The sequence below is a fragment of the Podarcis tiliguerta genome (genome assembly GCF_965153285.1).
Source record: "Podarcis tiliguerta genome assembly, chromosome: 3".
In the NCBI taxonomy this organism is placed as follows: domain Eukaryota; kingdom Metazoa; phylum Chordata; class Lepidosauria; order Squamata; family Lacertidae; genus Podarcis; species Podarcis tiliguerta.
Window position 1 is genome coordinate 27,842,498 of NC_139536.1, and position 24,378 is coordinate 27,866,875.

The 24,378-nt window shown below is 40.1% G+C and overlaps 1 protein-coding gene across 5 annotated transcripts in view; it reads right to left on the reverse strand.

The window, feature by feature from the left end:
* GPATCH2 (G-patch domain containing 2) overlaps positions 1–24,378 on the reverse strand; it is a 110,054-nt gene that overhangs the window by 83,996 nt on the left and 1,680 nt on the right. For 3 of the 5 annotated variants that reach the window (XM_083433304.1, XM_083433306.1, XM_083433307.1), the window contains 4 exons: positions 17,551–18,267; positions 13,875–13,936; positions 6,397–6,579; positions 5,590–5,669 (listed from right to left, as the gene is read on the reverse strand). In XM_083433304.1, the coding sequence (XP_083289430.1) occupies positions 5,590–5,669; positions 6,397–6,579; positions 13,875–13,936; positions 17,551–18,267 (1,042 nt within the window). Of the gene's footprint in view, positions 1–5,589; positions 5,670–6,396; positions 6,580–13,874; positions 13,937–17,550; positions 18,268–18,708; positions 18,732–24,085; positions 24,201–24,378 lie in introns of those variants that run through there. The other 2 variants (XM_083433305.1, XM_083433308.1) reach the window with 2 other exon arrangements.

Below are 24,378 nucleotides of genomic sequence, written 5' to 3' on the forward strand. Positions count from 1 at the left end.
CTGGAACAGGCTTCTGTATAAAGAACACCTTGCTAGATGCACTTCATGGGCAAAACAGTGGAGTGAAAAACTTCATATTTCACTTAGGGATACACATATGGACTTGCTGTACTAGGTTCATGCATGATCAGCCTTGAAAACATTTCTAACTTACTTTGGAGTTACTTTCCTTGCTCCCAGAAGTTTACTGGAGCAGTAGGAGATAACTATCCTCTGTTCAGCAAGTAAACATATGGATCATTGTATACAACAGCATGCAACTGAGGCTTCCTAACAGAAATGTCTGGTCCTAGTCTTGATAATCTCTTAAACAGGAAGTTACTGTTGGGATACCTTTATTTCCTGAAATCCCCCCACTTCTCCCTTCAAAAATAGATCAATACACCATCCAAACCACTCTCCAAACACTTTTTCTTTGGCTGAACGAGGCGTTTTTGAAACAGAAATCCAAACTTACAAAAAAGGTCCTTCCTAATGAACCTGTGCAGTGTGAAGTTCCTCAGAGTTCAATTTTATCCCCTGTGCTGACGACACACAGCTCTACCTTCCCTTTACATCTCAAGGTGTGGCAGTGGATGTGCAGGACCATTGCTTTGCCTCGGAAATGGACTGGATGAAAGCCAACAAACTAATGCCCGGTCCAGATAATGCAGTTAGTGGGCGGTTCCCTAGACCAGATGGATGGGAGGTGGCCTGCTCTTGATGGGGTTACACTCCCTTTAAAAGAAAGAGTATGCAGCTTGGAGGTACTTCTGGATCCTTTGTTGTAACTTGAGGCTCAGGTGGTCTCAGTGGCATGGAGTACATTCCATCAGCTGAGTTGGTGGCTCAGCTGTGCCCCTATCTGGATAGGGTTAGCCTAACCAGATGCTCTGGTAACCTCTAGCTTAGATTACTGTGATGTGTTATACCTAGGGCTGTTTCTGAAGATGGCCGGGAAACTTCAGCTAGAGCACAATTTGGTGGCCAGGATGCTCACTGGGACAAGATGGTTTGAGCATATTACACGAATCCTGGCCTGACTGCAGTGGCTGCTAATTAGTTTCCAGGCCCAATTCAAAGTGCTGATTTTGACTTATAAACCCTTAAACACCTCAGAACTGCAATACCTCAAGGACCATACCTTTTTCCATACCTCTTTCCATACGAGTCTACCCAGACCCTGAGATCACCATCTGAGGCCCTTCTTAGGGTGTCCTTCGCTTCTGGCAACAGGAGAACAGACCTTTCCTACTGTGGCTCTGTGTTTGTGGAATGCTCTCCCCAAGGAGGTTCATTATATACCTCTAGGTACCAGGCGAAAACATTCCTCTTCAACCAGGTCTTTGGCTGATTAATATCTTACACCCCTTCTAAATGTTTGTTGAAGGAGACGGGCCGTTTATTGGTTTTTTTAAAGTCCTTGTTTTTATTATGTATTTAAGGGACATGGGTGGTGTGTGGTCTAAACCACCAAGCCTTTTGGGCTTGCTGATCGTAAGGTCGGAGGTTCGAATCTGTGCAACAGGGTTAGCTCCCATTGCTCTGTCCCAGCTCCTGCCAACCTAGCAGTTCGAAAGCATACCAGTACAAGTAAATAAATAGGTACCACTGCGGCGGGAAGGTAAACAGGGTTTCCATGTACTCTGGCTTCTGCAACGGTGTTCATGCTGGCAACATGACCCAAAAAAGTTGTCTGCAGACAAACACCGGTTCCCTCAGTCTGAAAGCTGAGATGAGCACCGCACCCCATAGTTGAATTTGACTCGACTTAACCATCTAGGAGTCCTTTACCTTTTACCTTTATATTGTATTTATATGTTGTGAACTATATAACAACAGCAACAACAACAACAGACTTTATCACACCGGCTTGACCAGAAATATTAATTACAGTCGGTTTTCTACCACTTTCTGGAAGATATATATAGGCAACAATAATTTTATGCACATTCAATGTGTGCCTGCACGCATCGCCGCAACCGAGAAGTGGTCAGAAAGGAGGCCTTAACAGGCCGTAACAGGGCATAACTGTTAACATTTTCCCCTTTACTTGATGTATGAGACTAATGCCACAGTTGAATGGTATTATTATTATATGGAAAGGGCATCAGGGACAGTGGAGAAATGTCGCAAATATAATACCAGATGCCTGCTTCAGTTGGACTCTCCCAAATTGTTCTATGGAGAAAGAACAAGGGGTGAAAGAGAAATGTAAAGAACACCCTCATCAGTGTCTGCTCCAGTTAGACCACTGCTGGGGCAGGGGCAGGCTTAAGTCTTTCAGATTTCAGCAGTGCCCTGTGTAAGACCAAAATACCTCCTCACCTCTTGCCTTCCATTCTGCTCAATTCATAACATCATGGTTGCGATGCCTGCAGCTTCCCCTAGGCTCAGTGCCCAGTGTGGTGGAACCAGTCACGTTGCCCTAAATCCGCCTCTGCCCAGGGGTAACTGAAACTAACTACTCAGTGGGGAAGATTCTGATAAATTGTTCCATTGATATTGTCTTATTCTGATTTCAATTTTACTTATAAGCCTCCTTCAAATGATCTGGTATCTCTAAACGTTGAATAACAGTCATTTAAATAAATGATAGAACCTGGGAAATAATACATCTAGGAAAACCAAGAGCCAAAGCAGTGGCTTAGTTAAGGAAAGGGACTTGATGCCAAACCAAAGCAGATCTTTAGATTTTTAGGTGTTCTGCAGTCAGAATTGACAGAAATAGGTTATCTACAGCAGGGTTTCCCAACCTTGGGTCTTCAGCTGTTTCTGGACTACAATTCCCAGCATCCCTGACCACTGGCCCTGCTAGCTAGGGATGATGGAAGTTGTAGTCCAAAGCAGCTGGAGGCCCAAGGTTTTTGGACTACAACTCCCAAGTATCCCTGACAGGAACCAGTCTAACTTTTCCTCATACTAGGTAGGAGATCTGATTGCCATGGAATCTCCTCCAGCTGCACCCCTCCACAACACTTACCATGCCATTTCCCAACCCACAGAAGTGGCTTTTCGGGATGTGCAAGTGAGTGTACCAGGCTGCCATCCTGTATCACCTCATCTAGGAGCAAGTTCCCTTGAAATCAATGAGACTCAGTAAGCAGGCACAGGATTGCCTTGCAATTTAAAATTTTCTGCTCCTGTCTGAAAGTTACTGTGAAATATTTTTTTTATGCTAGATTTTATCTTGTTTTAATTGTGTGGATATTTTTGCAAGTTACCCTGTATTGCTTAGTAGCAGCAGCAATAATAACAACAACAACAACAACAACAACAATAATTTTATGTCTAATAGCTTTGTTACAATTCAAATCATCCAATTCTATCAGAAACCAAAATGATCATTATTCAGCCACAGCTTTCCCAGTTTCTTGCAGTTAGCCTATTGTACATAGTTTAAAATATCTCTGAGAGTACAATTTTATTAAGCAATATGGATACCATAAGCTGGGCAGAACTGTACAATCAGGTATGCATGTGCAATGCATATACATCTTGCAACTGGCATGGCACTCAGATTATGCCTCACCAGAAAGTGTCTCCTTTCCCTCCTTTATTCCCTTCATAGGTATTGAGCAAGTGTTCCTGTACAGACATCACAAACTCATCTACGTTAAAAGTGAAAGAATTAGGTCATCATCCCAATTCTGTTCAATGAGTTGCTTTTGCAGTATTCTCCTTTGCTCTGGAAATTAATCTCTCTAAAAGCACTTTTGCTTTCAGTGTAACATTCTAATAGTAGTAATTACTTCTTGTTCTGCATTACCAGATGTCATAGGTATTCCATTTTTTCCCTTCCTTTTTTTGTCATTGGATTTCAGCAATTTAGAGATTGCTTTTGAAAATTCCTCATTGATAACAAATAAGCATATGTGTTCTCTCTTGACAGGCCAAGGCAAATGTGTGAATGCAAGGAGGTGGGTGAGGGAATGGACTGTCAGGCTGCACGTGAATCAGGAATATGGTACCCAATACTGTTGTGTATTATTGCCCAATAGTATAGGTGTATCCATTTCATCTTTCCTATATGCCGTATTTTTCCGTGTATAAGACGCCCCCTACTTTTGGGGACCCCAAATTTAGAAAATGGGCATATGCACTATCCGTGTATAAGACGCCCCCAGATTTTTAACCTTATTTTAAAATAAAAAAACCTAGTCTTATACACGGAAAAGTAAGGTAATTATTGTATTTGCAGCAATCCAAACACTTGTAACATCAAGCAACAAATACATTTACACACACACACCAAGAAGAGTATTCTTTGTGATTGGCTTTCCTCTGTAAAGTCTGTATTTGATATAAAAAGAATTGTCAAGTAAATCTTTTCTCTACAAATTTTTCAGAGAGAATAATAAAAGCACATCACCAACACAAAAATATTTACATTCGCAAACCGAATCAGCAGTAAAAGCAAAAAACAAAAAGGCACCATGGCTGGTGTCTTCGACAAGCATTTCGCAACACAAACATACCCAGCTTTCTGTGAATTGTTTAACACCAAAATATTTCTCTCTCTAAAGCACAATTTTATAACATCCACAGGGGTTTCTAACAACTGAGATATTGCACCAGAAAACAACTCTCATTATATGTACACACAGAGATACAGTATATCTCCATCAATTGAAACTTAATCATCTTTTTACAATTTAGAGGGGGAAGGCAGTTTTTAGCATGGTTAAGCCATGTATCATCAATACCATGAAGTTAACCTATCAGTTGTAATAGCTTCTATAAAATACCAGAGTGAGATTGCAATAAGCCTAGAAAATGGGCTACAAATCCCAGATATGCTCAAGCAAGCAGTGAACCAAAAACAAAAATTGGGAGATCTGAAACCAGCAACTAGATACCATTCATCTGATTCATTACCTCTAAAGGCAAAGTTCACAGGCCAAGGTTTTAAAGCAGATTATTCAGCTTAGAACTGCTATTTCTGAACAAAGAATTTTAAGATTTCCCTCTGCTATCCACAATGGTTTCCATAGTTCCTTTCTTTTCTTTTTTTTACACGTTTGTACATTTATTAAGCAAGCAAGCAGGTAGAGATCCAGGATTATCAGGTATTAGTTATATCCTAAAATTTCAAATGAATGCGGTAAGGTTAAATGTCATGTATTCTGTTTTTGGCTTACATTACCACCTTCTGAGAAGGATTCTCAGATTCCAGTACAACAGTTATTTTATTAACAATGGCACTACAGGATATCAAGTTGCTCTAAATTTATCTATTGATCTAGTAATCCAGGCACTGTATAAACTTCTTAAACCAATTTCTACATATTATATCAATAATGACTTTGAGGTAAAATATTTAAGGAAGTGTTTCCAGAATTAAAAGATAAGCAGATCAGTTTAACACAGAGAGCTTCTCTAGACTATACTTAATGCTGTCAGTTTGACCTTCAAGTTGTGTTCAACAAACTGATACTGTTCTGAAAGGAGAGCCCGACTATTAAAAACATCAGAAGAACGAAGTCTCACCCCTTAATTTGCACCCTGTAAGAAAATGATTTTCACATATGCACAACCAGTAGTTATTTTTAAAATGTTGCAATTTATTGAGGAAATGCAGTTCATTGTAAATGATGGGAACCAGCCTACCATTGTGGTCAGATTCCCAGCAGCCTTTTTGATGTTCCTTGCTGGCATTCCATGAAGGTGACTAAACCTTGTCTGGAAATCTAGAAAACAAAATTTCAGCTCAGCTTAAATGTGCACAACACTAATACGTTTGCAATCGTCAAGGGAGAATCCAAGAAATGAAGATCCCGTCTCCTTGTCTGAGATATTTTAATGGCTGTTTGTTGGTATTACACCTGCTATCCTTTACGCTCACAAAGTACTGAATAAGTCACTACAATTTTTTATTTTATTAAAATGTATGTATTTTGCAGGTAAAGGGCAGGATGCAAATGATGGCATCCAACAGATACACACAAAAAAGTAACTCCAAAATATGAAAAGCTCATACTGTTAATTTTATTGTTTAGAGTGTTTTTAGTTTTCCCCCATTACGGATAGAAGAGCATCAAAATCTGCAAAACTATCATGGAACACCATGATGAGGAAAAATAGAGACAGAACATGAGCAATGCAGTTGGCAGCACCTGCGAATCTTGGAAAAGCTAGCATGCATACAGCCATAGATAATTTTTATGATCACCAAAATGCCTTTAAAATGATACATTTGTGAGTTAGCCTGAGAATTAAAAAGAAGCTACTAAGCGGAAATGGCCACATTACAATCCTCCAGCTAGAAATTAATCTTTAAAGCTTTAGGTTGCATAAAAACAAACACACAGGTAAGACATTCTGACCACAACCCCTAGTGCCCTTAACAACCCAGTGTCATCTCCTAAGGGTAACAATTTCAAAATGTAGAATTTGACCACTTAAAACGTTGCTGACCTCTCTTGCCTGAGTGGGACATCAGAGGAAAATTGCCTGTTAAGATACTTTCAAAGACTGGATCAGGCAACTCTTTTTCCAGTTCTGCAGAGTCTTCTTTTTCCCACCAGGGAATGATCCCAGTGATCCCACAGGCACCTCCGGGTTCACTTTCATGGAACCAGTCACTCTGTTCATCGTCACCTGTGATAACAAACACCTTACATTAAGAAAAGAGAGATTGAGGTTTATTATCCAAAGAAGCCCAATCCTAATGAGAATCAGTATCTCCTTTATTGCTATGCTATAGTTCAGGCTTCCTCAGTGGTCAGGGATGAGGGGAATTGTAGTCTCAAGACATTTGGAGGGCCGAGGTTAAAGAAGCCTGCTATAATTGTTACTGTAGTGCTTGGAATGCCATTTACTAGCATGACAAGTACTGCCACCAAAAAAGGGGTATAAAATCCAATGTTTTAGAACCAATTTAGAAATGTGAAAAATAATAAACTAGCTAATCTTTTGGTGATAACGGCAGGGAAATCCATTTAAGTTACTGCATTCCCAACACTAACAAAAACAAGCCTTAATCTCCTGGAGGGAATTAAAGAGACTAAAACTGTGAAAACAGTTCTTTGCAGTTGATAATGGTATATAATTAGCTTAATTTCATGATTTGTATGGTATATAAATGGGGGAAACAATCATGAACAGATGTGACCAAATCAAATTAATCTGATTAAGTTCATTAAGAAATAAGTTTTGAAAAAGTTGTTTTTAAATGAAAGATGACAGTACCACAGGAAACATCAAGAGTCCAGGGATATTTTAATGACTCTTAGAAACTAAAAAAACCAAAAGTAAAACAAAATTATGCACTTTGCTAAATCAACATCTGAAACTCTTGTATGCATCTATGCTCATGTCACTTTGATTTTATCCAGAGTCATGCTTTACTTTGTGCATAGGAATGATGGCTGCTGAAGTACAACTGGCTTGTGATGTCAGAAAGGACATTATGGATCTGCAGCCTACTGTAGAGTGGCTAAGTTACCTGGATGATGGCAACAGGTTGTCCTCAGGTCACTGTGATAGAAAGGAGTGTTAGCCTGTCTATCGTGATTAAAGGGATGTCCTATAGAACTTGAAAGTCTTGTGATGCTCTTTTTTAAAAAAAATGTTTATTAACGTTTGAGAAAATCAATCAAAGGGAAACAAATATATATGTGACTGTGAACTTAGGTGATGGAAGGAAACATGCATACAACATGTGAGAAGGATGCACACAAGAGGAGGGACACAGCTGCCAGGCAAGATACCTACACAAGCTTTGCTCAAGCACACCAAGAGAAGAGAACAGTAATTCAGGTGCACTCTGATCCTCTTCCTTTAAATCTAAGCCATGGTGTAAGGTAGGTTTCACATAAAGATATCAGTGATTGAATTTGGTATCTCAAGGAAGTCAAGCAAGCTGAGGATGAATTGTCCTGCATTATGAACAGTTTTGAACTGTTAAATACTTAGGCACCAAATAAAGGAGATGGCACAGCAATCAGCAAATTGTTGGTACTAGACTAGCCTTCCCATCTGGTGCTCTCCAGATGTGTTGGACTACAATTCCCATTTGCCTCAACTGGTACCGGCTGAGCCTCATGGGAGCTATAGTCCAAAACACCTGGAGGGCACCATTTTGATGGAGGCTGAACTAGGTATTTATTACACAAACTTTTAAGAATGATCAGCAGAAATCAGCTGATAGCATTGTTTCATAATAAGTTGGAAATATTCTCATGCTTGAAAATTGTTCACGCTGCCTTTCAAATAAGGAGTGTAATCCAAATAATTTGACGGTTAGGTAGATAATCCAGAGCAACAGAGTATACTAATGAATACTGTACTGTTTAGACTAAGACTAATACATGCTAGCAAAGGCAACCCAAAGCCCCAATACTATTCTGAGCAAAGGTCAGAATTAAACTGTAGTATTTACCTTAGTCTGACCCAGCCTTGCCCTTGAGATTGTCTGCAGTGATTCCAAGGCTTAGTCCTCCAGACTTAATTCTAGGCAAAGATGCCCATGACCCTAGCCTTTAACAAATCACCAGAAGAGAGAACAGTAGTGTACAACAGTCTATACACCAACAGCAAACTCATTCTCCAAGTGTTGTTTCTTATGTAGAACAAACAGCACCTTACACACATGAGAGGGAGGTATCAGCTGGTGTGGAAGTACCAAAAAGAAAGAAAATCATTTAGATAAAAAAAGATTTTAAAAGGAAGAGGGGTCCAAAGCAGTCTAGAAATCACAATAGGGGAAAGAGCTCTTGTGATCGAATCCTGCTTGCTGTTGGGGGAGGGGGGACACAAGAAAAACAGAGAAGTGGGGAAATGGAGAACATAGGGAATGGCTGGCTGGAACAGTGTGATTTGGAGCACTCCAAATCCGTTGCCCCTCCATGTACTATTGAAGGTTAAACAGTGAATTACTGATAGAAGGGTACACTTGGTCAACCAGATATGTAACAGAGGAGCAGAGCAGGAAGTTTCCTCATTAGGGATATTCAACCCTGTTTAAGCATCTGTAAACGGGGGGGGGGGGGGAGGGAGGATCAAATGTACCCCAACAACACTGTAGAAATACAGAACCTTTGTCTTCCACCACTATGCTTTAGGTATTACTCAACCTTGAACAGACATGAATTTCCATGTGGTGTTTCAGCCCCATTCTGCACTACATATAGCAACAAAATTATGTTTTCCTTTCTACTGCTCTGTGGGTAGGCAATTCTCTCTATTGGGTTGATTCAGAAAACTGGAAAGCCATACACATAACAAGCTACAGATTGTAGTACCCCACAAAATGGTGTTTAAATTCTTTAATTACTCTTCATGTTCTATAGATGTTTAGCCAACAACTTGCGCCTTCCATTTCTTGTGAAAAAAGGAGCACAAACAACAAAACAAACTGAGTGGTATGCAACTTATCTATGTTCATTGATTTCAATGGGTCTACTCTGAGCAAAACTTATTATGTAGTATTTAACTATGTTCATAATAAACTACTCACTTTCCTGTATATTAGAAGTTTATAGAAGGCCTTTACGAACCTGAGTTTTCTAAATCTGTTTTTTTATTTAAATAAACAACTATAGCTATCACTTAATGCAGTATACACTACTAATTCAACGTTTGGGGTCACCAAAGGTTGCATCCAACCAAGTCATATGAAATCAATGGACTAACTAACTTAAGCCAATTGATTTCAATGGATCTACTTTGAGTACAAAACAAAACTCTGGGTCCCTACTGCATATGCAAATGTTAGCAAACAGCCTGAATCCTAATCAACAGGTGGCAAGACATAATAGCAATTTTCAATCAAGGACCTTCAGATGATCACTTTTTCCTTTTCACAGAAAGGTATTTGCTGAATGTGCTGATGAGAATAACCCAAAAACACTTTACATCCAAGCAACTTAGAGCTGACTTATGTGCAACTGTATTGTTTTGCTGGAAAAGGAAAGTTCTCAATCAAGGCATGATTTATTTATTTTTTGAATCATAGAATCATAGAATCATAGAGTTGGAAGAGACCACAAGGGTCATCGAGTCCAACCCCCTGCCAAGCAGGAAACACCATCAGAGCACTCCTGACATATGGTTGTCAAGCCTCTGCTTAAAGACCTCCAAAGAAGGAGACTCCACCACACTCCTTGGCAGCAAATTCCACTGTCGAACAGCTCTTACTGTCAGGAAGTTCTTCCTAATGTTTAGGTGGAATCTTCTTTCTTGTAGTTTGTATCCATTGCTCCGTGTCCGCTTCTCTGGAGCAGCAGAAAACAACCTTTCTCCCTCCTCTATGTGACATCCTTTTATATATTTGAACATGGCTATCATATCACCCCTTAACCTCCTCTTCTCCAGGCTAAACATGCCCAGCTCCCTTAGCCGATCCTCATAAGGCATTGTTTCCAGGCCTTTGACCATTTTGGTTGCCCTCCTCTGTACACGTTCTAGTTTGTCAGTGTCCTTCTTGAACTGTGGTGCCCAGAACTGGACGCAGTACTCCAGGTGAGGTCTGACCAGAGCAGAATACAGTGGCACTATAACTTCCCTTGATCTAGATGCTATACTCCTATTGATGCAGCCCAGAATTGCATTGGCTTTTTTAGCTGCCGCGTCACACTGTTGGCTCATGTTAAGTTTGTGGTCAACCAAGACTCCTAGATCCTTTTCACATGTACTGCTCTCAAGCCAGGTGTCACCCATCTTGTATTTGTGCCTCTCATTTTTTTTGCCCAAGTGCAATACTTTACATTTCTCCCTGTTAAAATTCATCTTGTTTGTTTTGGCCCAGTTCTCTAATCTGTCAAGGTCGTTTTGAAGTGTGATCCTGTCTTCTGGGGTGTTAGCCACCCCTCCCAGTTTGGTGTCATCTGCAAATTTGATCAGGATGCCCTTGAGTCCATCATCCAAGTCGTTGATAAAGATGTTGAATAAGACCGGGCCCAAGACAGAACCCTGTGGCACCCCACTAGTCACTCTTCTCCAGGATGAAGAGGAACCATTGATGAGCACCCTTTGGGTCCGGTCAGTCAGCCAGTTACAAATCCACTGAGTGGTAGCATAGTCAAGACCGCATTTTACCAGCTTCTTTACAAGAATATCATGGGGCACCTTGTCAAATGCCTTGCTGAAATCAAGGTAGACTACATCCACTGCGTTCCCTTCATCTACCAGGCTTGTAATTCTGTCAAAAAATGAGATCAGGTTAGTCTGACATGACTTATTTTTCAGAAATCCATGCTGACTATTGGTGATCACAGCATTCCTTTCTAGGTGCTCACAGATTGTTTGCTTAATGATCTGCTCCAGAATCTTCCCTGGTATTGATGTTAGACTGACTGGGCGGTAATTATTTGGGTCCTCTCTTTTCCCCTTTTTGAAAATAGGGACAACATTTGCCCTCCTCCAGTCTGCCGGGACTTCGCCTGTTCTCCAGGAATTCTCAAAGATGACTGCCAGTGGTTCTGAGATCACATCTGCCAGTTCTTTTAATACTCTTGGATGCAGTTCATCTGGCCCTGGAGACTTGAATACATCTAAACTAGCCAAGTATTCTTGTACTATCTCCTTAGTTATTCTGGGCTGTGTTTCCTCTGCTGAATCATTTCCTCCAAATTCTTCAGGTCGGGCATTGTTTTCTTTATCGGAGAAGACTGAGGCAAAGAAGGCATTGAGGAGTTCAGCCCTTTCTGTGTCCCCTGTTTGCATTTCACCATCTTCTCCTCTGAGTGACCCCACTGTTTCTTTGTTCTTCCTTTTGCTACGAACATACCCATAGAAGCCTTTTTTGTTGCTTTTAACCTCTCTAGCAAGCCTGAGTTCATTCTGTGCTTTAGCTTTTCTGACTTTGTGTCTACACGTGCTGGCTATTTGTTTGAATTCCTCTTTGGTGGTTTCCCCCCTTTTGCTTGCAAGTGGTGTCATGGTTTTCACCAGTTACTTTATTTGCATAGCTTTCCAGCATCTGACCCCAAAATTGAACTGATACACTCCATTTTCTAATGATTAAGGGTTAAGAGGAAATAGTGGTTAACATTCACACTCAAGAACGGAAAAGAGGGGATCAGAAAGGGAACTCACAGTCTCTTAACCACAGTTCAATAGACTGACCAATACTACATCTTCACTGACCCTAACTAAAGACACAAATCCCAATTACTTACTTCAGCATAGTATTCCTAGATCAAGGAGACCACACTTGGGATTTGGCCCTTTAGCCCATGGGAAATAAATAGTTTAAGATGCGGACATATCCTGTATTCTGTTGTGTGAAATAAGAGAGTTGCTGCATTTCAACTGCTAAGTAAGGCTTTTTAAACTGGACTAACAAATTCCCAAATGCTTCTATAAAAATAGAATGCAACATTTATATCAGGCCTGTAGTTCAGAAACAGTTTTTTATGTAATGTTGCTCATTCCCCAAATCACACTTTTCAAAGATATGAAATCATATTTTTTATACATTCTGAAAGAATTTTGCATGGAATGTTTAATACAGGAAACAATGCAAATGTTCCTTTACTGTGTTCCGTTTCAAGAACATTCAAAACGTACACTGTATCAACTTCCTGAAAACAATAGGTTTAACCTTTTTGCCTTATTGTGGCAACAAGAATGGTTTACCTTATGCCAGTGCAAGTGTCACCCTATATATGCAAGGATTGGGACACTAAATATCAGTCAAATATCTCATGAACCCAAGAATGCCCTTCATTCAGTCAGTCATTCCAGTTGTAATATAACGTTTTCAAACAGGAAAAGCAAGAATAAGGGCTCTGCTCCTTAGTTCTGCTATGTGTCTGCGAAACCATGAGTACATTTAGGGCAGCCATAGGCAAACTCGGCCCTCCAGATGTTTTGGGACTACAACTCCCATAATCCCTAGCCAACAAGACCAGTGGTCAGGGATGATGCGAGTTGTAGCCCCAAAACATCTGGAGGGTTGAGTTTGCCTATGCCTGATTTAGGAGAAGGTACCCCATTATGCTGAATGACAATATTTAAAAACCAGCTTGTTAAATAATTACTATATACATTTTTTAAATTTAATTTCACTTTGAACAAAATTTGGAATTATTTGGAATTGTTTGGCCTGTACTTGGAAGCCCCAAAGAACAACTTGATTTCTTGGCTATTGGTGACATACAATTGAACATTTGAAGTTGCCTACCTAGCCTCATTCTGCCTACTCTGATGAAGGGGAACTGATTCCAGATACCTGAGTTTCTTAGCCAGAGATGGAGGGCATAGAACCTGGAACCTTCTGCATGTCCACCAAGTTATGACCTCTCCCAAACTGATTGGAATATTTTACTTCAGAAGAGTTAATCACTTCACCCTCTCAACAGTTTTAACAAATTCATGATTTAAAATGTTTGACAATTCTTTGACCAGTCAAAATGACTAGCCCTAAATACATGGGGTACACTAGCTCCTTATGTAGTGGTGACACATATGAGAGTTGTATGTGCAGTAGCACCAGCTTCAGCAGCTGTGATGGTGGTGCAACCAGGACCAGTCCCCAATAACAGAGGATCAATCATGCCCTTATATAGGCATTTGAACCCTTATCCTGAACTGTGTATGCTGCCATAGCAACATGCCTAATAAAAGAGAATAAGAAAGCAGGACATAACAATTGTTAAAAGATGCCTCGAAAAAGTCACGCCTCCACAATCATTTTTGCTTTACACAAAATGTGATAAGAAAATCACAGTTCATTCACAGGATTAATGTCTAAAATTGGAGAGATTGCACTATTAAATTGATAAATAGTTTTACGTTTTTAAAATCTGCAAGAACTAAACCCCAAACTTCCTACATGAAGATTAAAAATACTGGGATATAAACCCACCAATTGTGAAATAATGTTCAGTGTTTTACAGAACTGAATCTGATCCAATTTCAAAAACCAAAAAATTGCACTGTTTCAGTACCTTGTCTTCCCTCATCATTGGTAAACAAACCAGCATCACTACTGCTCAGGCTGCTGGATTCACTGTAATAACAGAGAGAAAGAAACAGATCAAAAGTGCAATTGATATCTCAGTCATAAAATTTTAAAGAGACAAGATTGCACTCAGATGAAACTTAAGCCTTCACAAAATCTAAAAGAAAATAAGACAATTTTTTTTAAAAAAAATATCAAACTGCAAATATCCCAGTTCCATTAACTACAGAACATTATTTTTGGCACATAAAACCACAGGAATCTAATGGGACCCTGACAGTAAGCCAGATGTGACTGCAATGAGGTGCTGACACAATTGATGCATTTTATTATCTGTTTCCATCAAATGCTCACTGCTCCTTTCTTATGCTGTGCAATTCAGCTTGATCCCAAATACCGCTGCTCAGTTAAAAAATAAAATAAAAGCGGTGGTGGTGGGATCTCAGGCAAAACCATTCTGATCTGTTCTTCAACACGTGAAACACAAGGGGCAAGACTTTTTTTCAACATTTACAAATATTCTGAAAGATGCACTGCATAAAGAGATTCACCGGAATTCTATTATTTAGAGGAAGAACAAACGTTTACACTACAACAACCTATTAAAATAAAGTAAATGTCACCCTGAAGATTCCCCACCCCCAGGATCAATGTGATTCTAATGGCAAAAAGAAATGTTAACTTCCAGCTGACAGCTGTTTCATATGCGTCATTCAAACGTCTTGTCTACCCATGTTAAAAAATGTTTATGCACAGATGTGTATTTGCGACTATGAGCATCATGGAAGAAGCCATGTAAAAATGTGCTGCGCAGGCAGTTTTCAAACATTTTCAACTTGCAATTAGGTGGCAGCTGTGAGCAGCTATGCATCATGGTTGCTTCCAGTCTACTGACTTCACTCATATGCAGAACAGGACTAACCCCACACCACTTTCATAATCCTCGAGGACTGACCACTGCAATGTTCTCTAGTTGTGGTTGTCCTTGAGCATTTAAAAGCATCATGGAGGCAAATACAACAGTTTTCCTTGTTAAGCATAGGGTGATGGGATCACATGACCCATGTTGTAACAGTGGAACTGACTCTCTGCTTTCTGTGTGTAATTGAGGCAGAAGATGTTAACCTATAGCCGAATCTAGATAAGACAAAGGTTATGTAGTTGACTGGATCCCAGATATGGAATTTGGTGAACATCCTGATCTGGATGGGGCTGCCCTCTCCTTAAAAAGCAGGTTTTTGTTTTGTTTTTAAAGAGTTGGTGGTGCTCTTATAACCATCACTGTCATTTTAGACCCAGGTGTACACAGTGGCTAGGAATGCTGACATTTTTCTAAACAGGGTTAGACTAGCTACAATTATCCATGCTTTGGTAACTTCCAGGATAGGCTACTATAATGTGCTTTGCATGGGGCTGCCTTTAAAGATGATCTGGAAGTAATGAAGAATGTGGCAGCCAGGGAATTAATAGAGGAAGCATGCTGGTTGCATATAACTCCTATTCTAAAACAGTTGCATTGGTTTGGCAGTCATCTTCGAGGCCCAGTTCAAAGTTCTTATGCTGACATTTAGAACCATGAATGGTCTGGGACCCAGATACAAGACAGAACATCTTCTGCCATATTACCATGGATGTGCATTAAGATCAGTCAAAGAGGTTCTTCTGGCGAATAGTGTGGGATGAATAGTGTGGGGGGCTAAGGAAAAGTCTTTTTGGTGGTGGCTCTGTGTCTGTGGAATAACCTCTCCAATGAAGTGAGGCTTGTCCCAACTTTTTAGTCTTTTAGATGCCAGGCAAAAACGCACCTTTTTTGTCAAGCTTTTAGAAGCTGATGGGCTAAGTTATATTTATGATACTGCTATTTATGTTATTTATTAATTTACCATTGTTGCTTATTGTGTTTTATATTATTTTTATGTAAAACACTCTAAGAGTATAGAAATCTCTTAACAAATAAATAAAACCAGCTACTCAATGAGAAAGCCCTGCTTAAAAAACATTTGGTTAACACTGCAACATCTAGCAGAATTTGGTAATACTTTCTCCATTAAATACATTGAATCGGAGAGGTCTGTGCTCTCTGTATAAACATTCAGCAGGGCAAACTAGCAGTTGAAGGGGAGGGAGCTATAATGTGTATCAAGTGTCAATATACTGAGAACATACAAAGAGTCCTGCTGATTGAGACCTAGACCCATCTAGTCCTTGTTCATTCATTCTCACAGTGGTCATATAGTGAGTGGGCCTATGCCATATGGGAAGCCCACTAGTAGGATTTAAGGGCAAAGGCACTTTCCTGCTTGTGTTCTTCAACAACTGGTACTGATACTGATACTGGAGGCAATAGGCAGGTTAACAAGAAATATGAAACAAAAATGTAAAATACAAATGGTAAATTATAATATTTAGATTTTATCATGCCACCCGGCACCTTGTCCCTAAAGGAGGTCAGCTACCATTAAGTGTAGACAAATTATAAACCTACTTCCTTGACAATATTTGACCATTGCATGACTCTCTGTTCTCCAGACTGTAATTCATATTTATTGAGTACCAATAATGTACTAAACCCCATTCCCTGCCTCATCACCAAACAATTAGTTTACTGAAATTTCAGCAAATACACAAGCTCCTGAAAATGTAGGCTTCTTGGACAACTTATGGCCTCCTAGAAGAAAGGGGAAAACAGCACCCTACAGTATCTTCACCTAGGAGCAGAGTGGCAACCTGTATGGCTGGGTACTAAGATTACTTTTGTCTTAACCAAGTGTAACCATGAATGCAGAATGGAGTTAGTGCTTACAAAGGGGGCAGAGTAGAAGGGCAAAATAAACCACCACAAAAACAAAACACACGACCTAGAACTTGCCATCCAATGTTGTGTAAGTGGAAATTAGAATGGAAGAACTTTTCAACATGTTTCCCAAGACCTTGCGGCACCAAGGGATCAAATTAGTTTTAAAATACTTCCCTAGATTCTAAATGTTTATCTGATTTTGCAAAACGTCCTATCTGAGAGAGAAAAAGAGGGTTTTGTGTTTAAAACTAACAATCAATATTGTGCAAAAAAGTGTTCTGCAAAAGGAAAAAACTGAATTTTTACACATGTACAATTTTTACAATGTACATTACTTATCTAAATTTGCATATTTTCCTGTAATTATTATTTGCTCATTCTAACTACTGAAAATATGAGTGTTCACTTTTAATATGAGTGTTCACAACTCATGAAACACAGTAAAAAAAAATCATAATGACTGAAGTTAGTAAGTCTAGCAAGCCTATGCACACACTTGTTTGAGAGCAACTGTCCCTGAACTCTGATTTACTTATGAGTAAATGTGCACAGCACTGCACTGCCCTTGACCTTCAGAGCACCCATATATTTTTAGATAAAATGCAACAGTTATGCATATGGTGGTATGAATAAAAACACTTGGAAGACAGTAAAACTATTCCATAATTAGAATTCTGACAATAAGAGCTCTAATATAGTACAGTAGCAGGAAGCCTTGAAACTATTTTAAACTGTACACACTTTCATGGTATGCTACATTATGTTTTCATCATGAAACACAGAAAAAATACTAAGCGATAAACATGTATCAAATGCCAAGCTGAAAATAAAAAAACTTGCAATGAAATGAAATGTTAAAAGTAACCTGTCACTCATGTTTTCATCTGAGGCCTTTTGCTCCTCATATTCCATCTTATCCTTGCTTGTCTGGTTGATTTCATCATTCTCAATGACCACTCCTTCATCCAAAATGTCTGGTCCTTGCCGACTTGCTGCTAGTTTCCTTTTTTTAACTTTGCTCTTGGTTAGTTCTTGATGTTGGCAAGATCTGTTGTCATTGTCCATTTCCTGATCCTTAATGTTATCCTGCTGCTGCGGTAAGGTCAGCGTGTTTGTTACTTCTGAAGGTAGATCCACTGCCATTCGTTTCACCTTTCGCCTCCTACGCAGAGTCCTATTTCCTAGATTGTCAACTGCTAAATCAGGTTCATGCCATAGAGGCCTTTTGCCCCTGAGGTTATTTAAATTTGACGTCGGCCTGCGTTTTGCAAGTAACAACTGGTCATCAGAGTCGCTATGGTCTTTCTTGTTATTGGCATGGTTTTCTCTATAATCCTTGTTTGGTTCCTCAAGGCTGGAATCAGAGCCTTCACTTAAGCAGTGGCCTGTCTCCCAGGGGTGATGGGTGTTAAATGAACGTCTTTTCCTCCCCCTTCGCTTTCGGGCCTGGCGTTTTAGAAGACAAGAGACACTGCGAGAATGGTCTCCCGTATCTGCGAAGCCTCCTCTTGCTTGCTCCGAACTTTCCTCCAGTGCCGAGACCAGATCATGAACTAGTTCCTCCATAGTCTTGCTGAACTGCCTGAAAAAACAATTCAAATTAATTGAAGAAAGCTCTTCTACTACCTAAAAAGCACAGCTTTCATTTCACATTCAAGTGCCACTTATCAAACTTACATAGAGCAACAGGATCTAAAACCAAGATGTGGAAATTATCTTATTTATTAACCCGTCCTAGTGCCTAGGGCCAGTTAAAACATTTTATTTCTGTCTGTAATTGCTGCCATTTCCCATGCAGTTGATCCATGAAACAGGACTTTAAGTATCTTGTGTGTGCTGTTCTAAATATAGGGAACATCCTTATTCTAGTTTTCCTTCGACGTGGGCTCACTGACTGTGGTATGCAGGTACAATCATTTAAACAAGCACACATAAGTGCCACCTATATTGCCAATATATTGATTAAATTTGCTTACTGACTAATTGGAATCTAAGGAGGAAAACTTTCTACTTCATGACTCACTATGAGAATGACTCTGAAATTCTGAAGTGACACATCTGGAAGGAGACAGCTGCAGCTATTTTGACCTAGAGAGCTTGGAAATCAAAGCTATGCTGATTTTCCCACTTTTTTAATGACTGCATTATTGTGGTTTGTTATGAAAACAATGCTCATGTGCACATCCCAATGACACCTTCTTGGCTCCTTCCCTGATGTGAATAAGAAATGACCAGGTTACCCACAATGAAGCTTGGCTTCCCATGATGTTGGAAGCCAGGATCCTAGTTTGTTGCAGGATAGATAGGCTAATAATAACAATAACAATAATTCAAATTACCGCATTTTTTGCTCTATAAGACTCACTTTTTCCCTCCTAAAAAGTAAGGGAAGATGTGTGTGCGTCTTATGGAGCGAATGCAGGGTGCGCAGCTATCCCAGAAGCCAGAACAGCAAGAGGGATTGCTGCTTTCACTGCACAGCGATCCCTCTTGCTGTTCTGGCTTCTGAGATTCAGAATATTTTTTTTTCATATTTTCCTCCTCCAAAAACTAGGTGCGTCTTATGGTCTGGTGCGTCTTATAAAGCGAAAAATACGGTATATACCACCCTTTATCAAAATATCTCAAGGCAATGTACAACATTAGAAACACATTACAAAACATGAATGATAAAAACATAGTAAAAAGCATACTGATAGAGTGCCTAGTAGTAAAATAATTATCATAATAACAGTCCTCTACCCACAACAAGCCATAGTTTAAGGGAGCAACAAACCAGGATTCCTGATTCAGACAATAGAGGAAGCAAAGCTTAACTGCAGCTTCCTTGCTGGTTTATTGTGAATGAACAGTATGTTGATGCATGTGGTCCTTTTATTTCTACTTTAATCCTCCCCTGGTGAAAGCAAGAGAAACAATCAGGCAATATGCACCAGTACATTGTTTATTCACAGTAAACCACAGGGAAGCCACAATTAAGTTTGGCTTCCAGTGCTGTCCAGTGCGTTGGGACGCGGGTGGCGCTGTGGGTAAAACCTCAGCGCCTAGGACTTGCCGATCACATGGTCGGCGGTTCGAATCCCCGCAGCGGGGTGCGCTCCCATCGTTTGGTCCCAGCGCCTGCCAACCTAGCAGTTCGAAAGCACCTCCGGGTGCAAGTAGATAAATAGGGACCGCTTACCAGCGGGAAGGTAAACGGTGTTCCGTGTGCTGCGCTGGCTTGCCAGATGCAGCTTGTCACGCTGGCCACGTGACCTGGAAGTGTCTGCGGACAGCGCTGGCTCCCGGCCTATAGAGTGAGATGAGCACACAACCCTAAAGTCTGGCAAGACTGGCCCGTACGGGCAGGGGTACCTTTACCTTTTTTCCAGTGCTGTCTGAACCTGCAATCCTGGTATAATAGGGAGCAACAAATCAGGATCCCAGGTTCAGAAAGCACAAGAAGCCAATCTCAATGGTGGCTTCCTGGTTTGTTTCTCCTACTCACACAAGGGGAAAATTGAAAGCAGGGGAAATCAGTCAACATGTATCAGCACAATATTTATTTGCAGTGAACCTGCAAAAGCAACCTAAAATTTGAGGATGGACAAATTACCAGCATTTCAACCCCCATAGAAACTTTAGTAAGTGAGGTGGGAAGAGATTCATGATACTGTCTGCTGCACAAGTTGCCCAATTGAGGAAAAGCTTTTTTGGCATCAAGAAACAGTGGCTAACATCTAAACTAGCCAATAGTCTAATGTTTTGCAGAATTACTGCTCAGTATCTGAGTGGTGTAACCAAGAAAAACTGAAGATTGGTATGGTTGGGTTACAATTTAGAAATACAGTGGTACCTCAGGTTACATACACTTCAGGTTACATACGCTTCAGGTTACAGACTCCGCTAACCCAGAAATAGTACCTCAGGTTAAGAACTTTGCTTCAGGATGAGAACAGAAATGGTGCTCCGGCGGCGCGGCAGCAGCAGGAGGCCCCATTAGCTAAAGTGGTGTTTCAGGTTAAGAGCAGTTTCAGGTTAAGTATGGACCTCCGGAATGAATTAAGTTCTTAACCTGAGGTACCACTGTAAATAGACAAACAAGCCCCAGGTAGACCTGGCATCTCAGAAACTTGTATTCAGGACTACCCTTGGGTTGATTATGAGTTGTAGATGTGGCATCCTGAGGTACCACTGTATCAGCATACTGAATTAAGTTATCTATGATGGAAAATCTGTATGAATTGAAAATTGAAAAATATTTTCAGGTAATGCAATACTAGGATTGAAGTATAGCCTTATTCATCAGTTCTAATATATTCCTCAAAGAATCTGAATGTAATGGCAGCATTTTATTTTAAAGTGAGGCACATGGATCTGAAAGATAGGACAAGAAGCAAATTATTCCATCCCATATTGTTCTTTCCAGTCTATCTCTGAAGATAGTCTTTTAAGGTGCCCCCCTAGAAAAGATTTTATTGTAGGTACAGGAACCACTTAGATTGCCTTCTCCCTCTGTTCAAGAAGAAGAAACTTATACCACACTAACATTGTGCAGTCAAAAGAAAAACATCATAAGGATGCAGATTTGCAAAGGAGAGTGATATCTGAAGAAACTGTTACTGAAAGTAGTTATGAAGACACTTGTAAACATTCACCAGAGACTAAGTTTTCAGTTCCTTTACTTGTTCTTTTCCTAAAATGTAGAACAAAGCAAGTACATCTCTACTGTCTTTTCCCACTAAGCCACCTTAAACAGGTATCTATTCGCCTTATTTCGGAAATTATGATATATTTAAACAGAGAATTAAACCCATGCAAGCAGCATTCAAAAATTGCAACTTGTATTATTAGCAAAACAAATATTTAAGTCTTATGACAGCATGCGTTGTACCTACTGAACTTCTCTCAAGCATTTAATATCTCACATTCAGTGTTTTACATCGCATAGCAAAGACAATTACAGCAACGCCCCTCAGCTAGTGATAAAATCTACTTCTTGTTTCAAAGAAGACATTAAGCTAAAGAAATTGTAGTTTGCCTGCAGTGACCTTTACATTCAGCTATAACAATAAAGTTTACTAAATGCTGACCTCTCTACGCACTACTAGAAGCAATATAGTTTGAAGCAATCACACTGTAACGCTGTTTAAGGTTGTAATCTTAAACCCAGTTACCGTATTGGCCTGAAAAAAAGCCTCACTTTCCCCTCAAATTCCGACTGCAAAAAGTTAAAGTGTGGCTTATATTTGCGACCTTATGGTATGCAGCCAGAACCCTGGGGCAAACAGCGCCAGGAGCGCAGCAAAGTGGCGCTCGCCCCGTGCGCAGTCCCTCATCCTCATATTCGAGTGTAGCTTATATTCAGGCCAATAGAGTACGTACGCTTAAATCTTCCTGAATCTGGTGGGGTTACTGTGCATAGAACTGAAGACTGGCAATCCAGGGCAAATAACAGCCAGATATTTTTTTTAAAGTAAATACCATATTTTCCCATGCATAAGACTAATTTTTCCCCCTAAATTTTTGAAGTTTAAAATAAGGGTTCATCTTATACACAGATAGTGCATGGTGCATTTTCTTATTTTGGGGTCAAAAAAATCAGGGGTCATCTTATACATGGAAAAATACGGTAGATTTGCTTACTGTAGCTATGTTTTAATATCAATTAATGTCCTTTTTTTAAAGATAACCCTGTTTAAAATGAGTTTGTAGCATCTTAAGGACTAACATATTTATTATGGCATAGTCAATTTCATCAGATGCATGAAGTATAATTCTTAGTTGCAAGTATACATACCCATGGTGGGATTATAAACAGATGCAAATGAAATGCAAAAAAAAAGCATATTAACAACATAGCTAAATTGTGACCACCTCCTAAATGTGTCTAAAGTACCAGAGGGGAGATATGGGTTTAAGTGTTATAAATGACAGAATACATATTGAGTTTATTTTCATGAGCTTTCCTACCTGATACAGTAACTAGTAACTCATAATGTTATCCTGTGTTTCACTAGGATTATCCACTGAGTCTATGGCTGAACCTGTCCTCTTTTACTCCTTCAGCTACCTGATCTCTAGAACAGGGGTCAGCAACCTAAGACCCATGAGCCACAAGTGGCCCATGGGGGTCATTTAACTGGCCCATGAGCCACTCCCAAACCGAGCCGCCCGCTCGGCGAATCCCCGAATGCTGCACAAAACCGGTACAACGCAGTGTGGGGACTCGTTTCTGCGGCTCTGGAAATCATGTCTGCACTGACGCCAGAAATCGTGTCTGTGCAGATGCCGAAAATTGCATCTGCGCAGACACCGACACCGGAAATCGCTGGGGCGCGCGTATACACAACCCAGCCCATGGAGGGATCTCCACTGGAGTGAACCAGCCCAGGCAAGGTCCTTGCCAACCCCTGCTCTAGAATATGTTTATTTCTCATGTTACAAACATGTATTACTCTACTACTCAAAACATAATGTTGTTGTTTAGTCGTGTCCGCCTCTTCGTGACCTCATGGACCAGAGCACGCCAGGCGCTTCTGTCTTCCAAAACATAATAGACAGTTACTTTACTTTACATATCTCAATACTATTTTGCCCAGTATCACAAGCCTTTGTTTATGGAAAGTTCAATCCCGTGCATGTTTAAGCAACTTGATAATAACAATGAGAAGCCAATCTCACTTTGGTCAAATGGACTTGACTTTCAAATGTGCGCATGGGCATTCTTAGTCATCAAGTGATGTTGCTTGTATGTGTGAGAGCCAAACAGAAAGTTCTCTCTTCTTTCTTGGCAAGTGCCTGTGGGTGGCATGACCAAAGGATTTAGATTTTACTTCTAGGTTGTACAATTGCACTATTAGGTGCAAAGCAATATACAGTAATGTATATTATCAACCAATAAATATGATTTCTTGTTCAGAAAATATATACATTTTCCCCATATGAAGTGCTGGAGCGGCAGATGGTACAAAAGGCATCTTCACATAAGAGGAGACTGTTGGACCAGGCCAATGGCCCATCTAGGCCAGCATCCTGTTTTAAGTGGCCAGCCAGATAGCTGTAGGATGCTGCAAGCTGGACATCCCCTCGAGTGTAACTGTACTATGCTCATCTGTGATTCCCAGTAACTGGTATTCAGAGGCATGGTATCTCTGACAGTGGAGGTAAAACATTGCCATTGTGGCTAGTAGCCACTGATAGCTTTGTCCTCTATTGCTTCCTATTTTAAAACTTCAAATTGGTAGTGAAAACCTCCTCCTGTGCAAGTAAGTTCCATAGTTTAACTATGTGCTGAATGAAGAGGTACTTTATTTTATCTGTCCTGAATCTTTCAACATTGCAAGTTCAAGTGTTATGAGAGAAGAAGACAACTGTATTCATTTTGTCTATGCCCTGCATGTTTTATAAACTTTACTCACCATTTAAACTGTTTAAAATGTGTCCCTGTCTTTAACATCTGTGCCCTCAACCCTTATAGCCATGAGAAAAGGAAGCACTATTATTTCCTATATCACTGATGTGAGAGACAGCTTGCTAGAGGATGGAGGTGGCTTTATCATCTTCCAATAGGTACAAATGTCCATTCATTTTCATATTAGCTGTTTAGACAGGAGGGGGCTAGGGTTAAATTGGCATATGGCAATGACCAATTTTTTATTAGCCACTTCACTCCAGAACCAAGTGCTTCTTCATGTAAACATCATACTGTCAT